Genomic DNA, 10,228 nt, shown 5'->3' with positions numbered 1-10,228 from the left:
TAAATCACACGTTTTGTTGTTTAGAGACGCCCTTTATCTGTTTGTTAGCTTGAAGATAACTTGTAACGATAACAACCTTAAGAAAGGACAAGGCTAGTAATGTGAGCGACCCCAAGCTAATTACGAAGGTCTAAAATGGAGGTTAACTATATGCATGGGTTATAAAAAGATAACAAGATAGTTATTTTTAGCAAAAAGCTGCTTCTTATCCCTGGATAGTTAAACTGAAAGTGGAGCAAACACGCCGTGATGTTATTAGTATATCTTATTATTATTTTATTTTCATTCGAGTATTATAGTGATCGATACGAATTGTTTGATCGCCTCATCTGTGGAGTAACCGCACTATTATATCCAACCTTCAGGTAAGATCTGAGATTATAGAAGAAAATGAAGTAGAAGGAAAGTGAAGGTTGGATTAAGTCGCTTGAATCAGTCATTATACATTTATTGTAGAATTCAAAGTCTATTAAAGATTGTGAGTGTAACAGGGTGGTCGAAAGTAATACTCAACCGAGGTATACTGCTTACGTTGCGCCCCTGACAACCCAATGGACTTTTTTTACGCAAAAAACAGAAGTGTGTTTAGTTAATTATCAAAATACTTTTTATCTTCTTCTGTAATGTAAACAGCAGGACGACTGTAGTTTCTTGGGGATTCTTAAGCATGAATTATTAATTTGTATTCTGCCGTTTCAAACAAACCCCAAAATAAGTCCTCAGGAAGCAGAGTTTGGGCTAAAAATAATTGTAATCGAGAAATTCGCAGTGGTCGGTAACTACAGGCTACAGATAATTTTAATGTCTGTGATCCAAGGTATGTGAAGTTGAAGCTGCTCTGCCTTGCTAGCACATGTTCTAAATTATGATGTTCATTTTTACCAATAAAGCAAAATCAGATAAACGAAATTGTCTTTTTTTACGAAGCGCTATATGTTAAAAGCAACTGTCCATTAAATACGTTAAGACCTATCCAACAAATCTATCGTAACGATTGACATCTACGTACTCTTTGTAGATACATTGTAGCTTCCATGCATCTGTTGACACGCAGATTATTGGGTGATCAGGGCAATCTAATATGAACGTCTACGACGTCTGTGATGTGATTAGTAAGCCATTAGCGATGTCCAAGCAAATCGCTGGCAACGTCATAGACGTGGAATATTATTTCCTTCTACGATGGCTCCGCTCTTCGGTTGATAGGTGGTCTGTTAAGATACCCGTTGCTCGAAAAATAACAATTTTCGTCCACCATCCATACGCCGTCCCTATACTTCGTTCGACATAACTCCGTCACCAATCGTTGTCGGCATTAAAGCTAGCAAATTCTTTTTTTTTTTTTGATAACCAGGCGTAAAGCGCCAATATGCGTTAGACGACCATAGACATGGAAATATCGTTATTACCGAAGTTCTCCATAGGTATAGCTCTCATGCACACATGGAAGCTGGACATATGTGCATATACAATAGTAAAATTCAATTGAGAATTGTTCACGACAGACTATTTGACCGTTGGCATATTTTGAAAAGTATCCCGCCATCAGAACTAATAGCAAGAAAATAGTGCTTTCAATCAGAGTTCCAGAAAAAGAATTTTCCTTCTATTTTCAAACTATTGTCAAAATAAAAGTCCAAAAAATTTAACTGAATCTACGATAAACATGAAATGAATCCATACAACGCACTTCATCACAACCTCAAATAATAACAGAAAAGTACCATAACAACGAAATTGAAAGTGTGAAAAATTAAAAAGATACTTTTAATTTTATTCCTGATTTCCCCACTCAACCCATCAACGAAAACATAGTGTCATCTATTCTTATCCCCTTCTTCGGTTGCCTTCTTTTTTGACTCTCGTTCTTTATTATTCTATTATCTCATGTTTATTGTTTCTGCGTACTTATTTAGTGTTCGGTGTTTTCTTTGTTTTTTACCGTAAATATACTGTAAGTAAAAATAAATTAGCATATGTAAGTATGCTGAAAACAGGCCGGTGCGAATGAATTTCGAAACATAAGGATTCCTGTAGTGCAGGATAGGAACGATCCGTCAACATTTTTTCGGTTGGCCCTTACTCCTAAACTACACCGGCAAATGAAAACACACACACACACACACATATATATATATATATGTGGGTGTGTGTGTGTGTAAATCCATCTCTATTGGCGACGATGATTGATGGAAGATCTTAGCCAGAAAGCCACTTTAAGTCCATCAGTTTTTTTCAGCGACATGATGAGCGTTTTTCTCTGTGTATCGCTCGGTCGCTGAAATATGGATAATAGGTTCATACATGTTCAGATATTTCTACATTTTTCAGCTTTTTTCATGGCACTCGGTTTCCATCATTCTCTCTTTGTATCGTGTTCTCTCATATATTTTGGTATTCAATATTGTCATATCATAGTCTATTACTCTAGTTGTATTAATCTTCCCGGTATTATGTCAGTTCAGTGATGATCCTATATTATTATAATTACTGTTATTTCTTTGTACCTTTCCGAAATAACAATCCGAAATCCGAACAAAAACAGTACCCTCTCGGTACGCTACTTCCATGCTTAAGATAAAGTAGTGCTACGTTTCGTCCTCGTATATTGTGTTATTTTATATCATTCATATTTATTATATAACATATTTTCAATATTTGTTGTTTACACATGTTGACTGTTATTTGCTTCTACTAGCCTAGGTTACTGTATTCTCAGGTAGGGCTACTTGCAGATCGTATGCTATAGATTTCTTCCTTCCAGGTTATCGGTACCAGTATTTCGTTCGCTTTCGGTTTCATATTTCTATACAGTCGAACCGCTGTCGGTATCATATCAGTACAAGGTCTGTTGCGGTTTATGCTACATTTTTACTCGTTTGTCCATTTACTTATAATTTCATAAGAAAGATATATGTATATGTGTATAAATATATGTGTTAAATACTTTCTCTATGTGTATATATATTTGTTTTGTGTTTCTTTTATCGTTATGGGTATATGCACTACACACCCCTGTGTTTCAGTGTATATATATATATATAATAGTGATATTTGTGAATAAGTATACTTCTCATGTTTTGTATATACTCATATATTTGTGTATATTCTTTTATTTGCTACCTAACATGCAGTAATTGTTTTACTGCTCTCACATGTTCGTATATCTGCTGGATCAGCCTCGGAGGTCACCTCAAATCTGTCATTCCTTTTATATGAAACGTTTCTGTGTTCGTGTCATTCTAATGCTTTGTTGAATCAGTTCACATACGGTAGTTCATGGTCGTGTCTCACGCGCTTCACACTGAAGTATATATGTACTGCGTATTTTACTTTATTTTACCTGTATGCATGTAAATGGAATGGTTTCTTTATCTAAGTTTCTATCCGGTTCGAAAGCATCTTCTTCTCAAGGGCTAATTTTTGTGTTTGTCTTCGTTGATAAAATCAGGATATAGAATCTTTACCATTACAGAAATCACCAACAACAAGTCGACAACAAGAAATCGTCGGCTATTATAATAACAACAATAATAATAATAAAAATAATAGCTGAGGGTTTGCTCACTAGGACTGTGTTATAATCGTCAAATATAGCGTAACCATTTGGCTTATTCATTTCCTCCACTTTGAAACATAGGTGGTTGTAGATTACATTGTTGCTTATATTTCGTCACTATTTAAATGGTATTTACTTGTCTGTCAGAATCTTAATTCCGTTTCAAAATTACTGAACTTCGACAACCTATATAGGTGGTGGCAATATTCTGAGAATACATGTTATATTGAAGTAACTCTCCACCGTTTATCAACATACAGTTTTTGTTTAGTGAATGATACCGACATCAAATCTGTTGTCAGTCATAATGGTCATTGGAAGTTAGTTACTGGTGTTGAATGGTAATGAATGAATCGTTTTTGCGGCATCTAACCGTATTACTGCTACTACTAACGTCTTTTGAAATCTCCCTTATTTCGTCTGTCATGTACGACATCCACATATTTTTATATATTTATATAATATTTGTATATTTTCTACATATAGGCCGCATGTTATTATCATCTTGTCTTTCTACTTCTTCACAAATTCTATTACCGCCGAATAAGAAAGCTTTTGACTAACTGATGAAGTGTATATATATATATATATATAAATGTTTAGTTCCTTTTATCCTGATTTTTATTATGCAGCCTTCAGCTGCTGTTTTGACGTAGTGTTTCTCGAGCTTCCTTTTGTCGCGACCGCTGATAATGACAATGTGAACTTCGAAGTTTATGTTTACTGCTCACTAAGCTAGTGATAATCGATGCAGTAATGTGCAAAATTATATGTGCAGCTATGTGAGCTTTTAATGGTTACCTCATTGATTGCTTCGTATGTGTTTGTGTGTGTACATCTTTCATGATGGCGAACCCGCGCCTGATCAGCTAGGCTAAAAAAGTGCGCGCCTCGATCTTCAGATTAGCTTTGCTCTCTGTGTAAAGATGCCTGGTGCTCGAGCGACATGGCTCCTACGGTACAAATATGTTTTGCGCGAAGTGATTATGTGTAGTTCTTCTACCATTTTCCATATCAGTTGCAAAATGAGAGCTAAATAAGGACCCAAGTGGACCTTCCAGCATCCCAGTAGAGTCCCCTTTCTGTCTCCATTTGAAAATCATCATGAGTTACACCTGCGTCATCCAAAAAAGGGCCTTGATTATCTGATAGTGCCACACAGAAGGATTGACAGCCTAACTAACTCTTCCGAATTTTACGTACGGCTCTATCACGGGGATAAGACTTGACGGCCTGTGACGAAATATACAATACAGCAAAGAAGCTAAGGATATCGGTGTAGAGTTCCAGCTCCTAATACCACTAGGTCGCGCCTGTGTATAGCGGGAATAAATGGCTAATTTTGTATCCTATCTATATGGCTTGTCCTTCTGGTAAGCCTGTTGTTTAAAAAAAAAAGGTATCCTTTGCCTCTACAGATTATTTCCAGTTTCTTGAACATAAATCCTAAATATACATAATGAAAATTTAACATTTAGCTAGCTAATATCGTGCTCATCACCAATGCTCACTCGATAGGTGATATTTAACCTGGTCTACACGTTGACACAGTGATAACTGCTCATATTCGTATGATCATTACTGAAAATAGGTGACCCGTTATTTCAAGGACACGAAATCGTGCAAAACTCATTAAGTCGTCGCTTTTAATCGTCTGTATGGTCACACAATTTTCATTAGGACGAGAACGAAGAAATGCGGTCATATTGAGAGCACAATAGTCAAGGACGATTAATAATTGACAAACTTTATAAATTATTCCTTTCAGTTCAGTGTGTCATATAAACATTTTCCATCAAATACACTGGGGCTTAACTTTGCCGCATAAAGTTCGTTTGATCCTCAGTCTGAGTGGCATATTACACGGGCATTAAATTTGACAATTGATCTTTTTGACGACCTTTTAGTTAATATTCTTTATCGGCATGCACTCAGTGTCGTTTCGGCCAGCTGCAATCAGCCACACCTCATCAATACCAAATAAACCCATTTGTTAAAATACATCTCGGGAATTACGAAATGCAAATCTTGAGTGCCGTACTTGGTACGGTGGTATCACACCGCGGCCTTCATCCCGGAATGTCCAAATTAATATACATATATATATGCATATATATATATATATATATATAAGTGTGTATATATGCAAAGTGTCATCGGCTAAGAACAATAATAAGTTAACAATAAATCTTTAATAAAGCTCTACGATGTTTTTTAATTTGGTAGAGAAGTGTGGTAAGATACTTGAACGTTTGTTCTTGACAACAAATAAATTATAGCCCTGAACTACATTTCCTCGTTCACGTACATATGAATAACCTCGAAACGTAACAATTCAACCTTGAAAACAAAAAAGTACAGGCGAGAGATATATGCGTGGTTTAAAATAGACGAATCTAGTAGCTGTTCAGAAGATTCGAGTACTTACAATAAGAACACTAATAGTAAAGATCACTATCTACTATTATTAATTACTAATTTAATTAATAATATAACCAGGTGATTATTGGAGCGAAGAATTAATTATATTAGGTAAAAATTGATTGCTATATAATTGCAGAATTTCTTCGAGCTACGGCTTCCAGATCCAAGAATGACAACACCAAACATTAGATTCGATAGGTACATTCATCTCTATGATTACTGATACTAATTATTCAAGTTTTACTACAAGTTCATTTCGTTACGTTTTTCTGGGCGAGCAATAAAAGGTCGACCATGATCAACATACAAGCAACAAACTTAGACAAAAAAAACGGCAATTATGCACAAAGATCATCAGCTTTGCTGTTTGTTTTTTATACACGATTTGTATTACCGACACTAACATCAGTTAGGTTTTTGCAATAGCGCATCGAAAATAGTACAACGCAAAAATGCGCGTTCGAAAACAAGCATACGCTCTGCATTAATACCATAAACACATCACTGTTTTAACAGCCATTTTGAAATCTGTTCAAAAACGTATGTGCGGAAATATTATACAGTTGTACGTAACGAGAGATAATATAATTTCAACGCTGGAATTATCTGGAATTCTAAATTGTTATATAGCGAAATGCTACTGAATCATATATATATAAATCTAACATTAATAAATAAACTAATCAAAAGTATAGGCCCACGAAAACAGCGCATAGGAGAATCTTGACACGAAGGTCATACTAGGAAGGCCCCGTATTTGTCTGATGTTGCCATTCGACCGGAGGGCATGCAATAGACTTCAACAAAATACTTGAGGATTTTATACTGTCTCTGCAATAAAAACCACCAGCGAATAAATACAGGCGTACGGTGCTTTAAAGTGAACTCGAACCTGTTCAATCCGTTTCAGCGTTTGTGATTAACTATGATTAGACGGGCTTACTTTGGTACCAGTAACTCGCTAAATAAATTGGCTATTGTGAGATGCTGTATAAAGGAATCACATTTTTCGTATCCTGATGATCCTTTACAAGCATATAACGTCTGCTTTATCGATCTCATTCTCCGCTTCAAAATGGGGTTTGATGTATTACGGCATGTCGCTGATTGCAGAATATATCCATAAACCTAACTGGCTGGTTTTTTAGCTTTCATACTCTAGGTTTAAATATATCTGCCTCTTTTCGTTAAAGTTGTTCAGACAGTTAATTTCTTTCACTGTGTATTTGCGTACACCCGGAAATGTCGGTGATCATTTTCTTTTTCTGTAATGATGACTTAGCCTTTACGTATCGACGTATTCTATAGTTTAATTGGAAGAGGGCTTCAGCCGAACTATTAGTTGCCCACGCCATCTTTACTGCTACTTATGTTTAGCAGAATTTGCCACTAACATCAGTCATGATTCTATTCCCTACAAGCACGGTTGCCTCTAGAAAATCTGTTTCTTCCGCTCGAAAAAACGGACGCGGATGCGGAGATCCGTAACGTAAAGCGGCTACTTATTCACACACACCTTTTTGCGTCTTCGGGTTGACGCTTTCATGTATGCTACCCAAATGTTCGTACGCGATGGGCGTTATTGCCCTTAAACAATCCACCGTCATAAGGATTCCACTGACTTCCAACAGCTTCCATTCTTTCCAATAGTTGGGCGGGACACAATTGCATAATGATGCACGTTAGAGCTGTGGTGACAGCTGCAGTTGTGACTTCCTATTTGCCATATAGATTTTTTTCATCTCTTGCCTCGTTTTTACACAACACATCTATTCATTTTATCGTGTGTCTACTTTTTGTTTAAGGTTCCCAGTCTACTTTGCTATCTAAGCTTCTTCCCTAAACGTCATATGGTTACCACGATAATAAATAATTGGTGTGCCTAGTACGAGCCTCTTCATTACTACAGTTTGTGTGAGGCTCGCTGCTGTCCTTGTCTTCATTACAGGTATCTAAATCCTGACCACTGGGTCGCAAGGAGTCGTTAAGACATTTGTGCAATTCATTGTTATCAATCACAACGTTGTACGCATTCGTGACACAGGAATCAATATGTTTTGCTTCAACTACCAGCGAAGACTGCGTTGTTAATCTGGCGGGATTAAGACCCGTGTTGCTGTATAGGACCGCCAGCTGTACGCACGAGACAATTAGAATCATTGGTGGTAATAACACAGTCGAAAAAGAGGATCTATGGTAGCACGCATCTATAAAAACACGTAAAACATTTATTTGTCTAAAATATCATATGCAGTTCGTCCCATCAAAAATCGGAGGAAATCTCTTTGAAACCTCACAAGGAAGCTTTTTCAAGAAAGTTCAATTCGATTAAAAAGACCACTCGATTGGGTCATATTTTATTATGATCAGCATAAAAATGCGTATGGTTTTTCGTCATGTTTTCTAATCCCGTACACCTGGCGACCCTATTCACTTTCGGTCGTTACTTCCCGCGTAGAAAAGGTCAGGTGTCATTATAGAATAGTATGAGCTGTAATATTTTCTAGTAATAATCACTTGTAGCCGCTGATTGATGGGTGCCGTATTCAGTAACGGCATTTCACGCGTCACGTACTAATACGCTAGTGGTGATTTCATCTAGCGCTCGTCCTTAATCATCGAAGGCCTTTGGTATCTCATTTTTTGTGTGCCCCAGCCTCGTCACCTATAGATATATAATTGGCCTACATTGATGGATCATAGGCTTTGGAACCTCTGCCCTTAAATGTTACAATTAAATATACGTATATGTTTGTGAAAGTTCTCCTCGGCTTTCATTGAATAGGCCGGATCTTCTGAGCTAAAGCTGTTAAGTGGGGATAGGATCCTAATTACCCGAACGTGTTTGAGTTGTGCAGTAATTGGCTGATATCTCATTAGTTCACTAGTACGAACTCTTCTGCTATGATGTCACCACATCGTCTGCTCAGCTGCTTGCCGTCGACAGTGACAGAAAGCAGGCGTGGCATACGCGAACGCTTTTTTCTGCGTCGATTCGGCTGATCTGTGCCTCGTAACGGCTGCATTTAGCACAGAACAGTTGGCCACAGTTCCTAGACGAGATACACACCGTGAGCAATAGATAAAAACAAGGCGACAACAAACATTAAAAGTCACGATAAGAGTCGTAATGTAGTTTGAAAAATCATTCATATTGTAGCTTCACTGTACAGTAAACAACGTTCGTTAATGTGAATGCTTCACTTTATAGAATATTTTATTATTATACCCTTAAGGATCTTAAATTAATTCTTATTTTCATCTATATACATATATATATCTGTATTTTTTTTGCCATATATATAGAGTTTTGCTACATACCGGCAGTGGTGCCTCCTTTCGGTAAGCGAGAACTTCACCTGACACAAGGGATTGCTGCATTGTTCCGCTGTATCGTCTCGCACCCAGTGGTCAGAACGTGCTCCGGTCTCGCTCGAAACACTCCACTGGAACACCCGGCCACGCGCGTCTCCGACATACACGTGCCGATGGTCCCTGGAGATTCCCACAGCAGTCACCGCCGCCGGCTCTTTATTATCCTGAAAAAGGCATGTGAGAAACAATGCAGAAATTGTCGTCCAACTATTACGAAGTATTTTTGTTTTTCCTATCAGCTTATTAAAAGAAGATCAGACGTGAGATTATTTCAAAATTCGGGCCCAAAAATGTCATAGGCACGATTGCCGCTGACGTAGTTCAGACAATAATAGGAAATAGTTGTAGTGGTATTATGTAAAGCTGAGTTTGGGAGAATTCGTTTAATATGTTTGTGAATGACGGTTATCGCTTACCGGTCGCTCGAATGCCGTATGCATGGTGAGTTTGCCTCGAAGCACGATCGAGGTGCCTTCCTGGTCGACTGCAAGTGACCACATTCGAAGAACGCCATCGGAAGATCCAGTCATAATGACATTGTCTTTATCCCATTCGTTCAATTGAGAGAAGCTCACACAAAGAATTTGTTGGCCACGGGCCTGACCAGCTGTTAATGATGCCGCGGTGTCAACATGCGCAATTGGCACCCCGTTCACGTTGTAAATATATAGTCTAGTGGCGGCACAAGCGGCAATATCGCCTGTGGAACCACAAAAAAACCATGTTTTATTCAACGCTAATATTGATCACATAAAAGGCCTACCGATTGTGGCCGCGCAGCCGGAAAGAAGGAACTGAATTGAAAGGTTCTCCTAAATTATAACATAACACTTATAAATTACAATCATTTACTGCATGTCATAGGATCTA

The 10,228-nt window shown here is 37.6% G+C and overlaps 1 protein-coding gene across 2 annotated transcripts in view; it reads right to left on the bottom strand.

Moving 5' to 3' along the window:
• Positions 1-1,329: 1,329 nt before the first annotated feature.
• Positions 1,330-10,228, bottom strand: part of bchs (WD repeat and FYVE domain containing 3 bchs) — a 65,447-nt gene continuing 56,548 nt past the window's right edge. Inside the window, exons 22-25 of one of the 2 annotated variants that reach the window (XR_015311078.1) lie at positions 9,775-10,058; positions 9,305-9,522; positions 8,819-9,036; positions 1,330-4,674 (exon numbers count right to left, since the gene is read on the bottom strand). Coding sequence is in view for 1 of the 2 variants with exons in the window: in XM_022833246.2 (XP_022688981.1) it covers positions 8,910-9,036; positions 9,305-9,522; positions 9,775-10,058 (629 nt within the window). In the remaining variant the exon portion in view is untranslated. Of the gene's footprint in view, positions 9,037-9,304; positions 9,523-9,774; positions 10,059-10,228 lie in introns of both variants that reach the window. The other variant, XM_022833246.2, reaches the window with a different exon arrangement.

The sequence above is a fragment of the Varroa jacobsoni genome, unplaced genomic scaffold, assembly GCF_002532875.2.
Source record: "Varroa jacobsoni isolate VJ856 unplaced genomic scaffold, vjacob_1.0 scaffold_442, whole genome shotgun sequence".
Lineage (NCBI taxonomy): Eukaryota > Metazoa > Arthropoda > Arachnida > Mesostigmata > Varroidae > Varroa > Varroa jacobsoni.
This window is presented reverse-complemented; position numbering and strand designations above follow the sequence as displayed.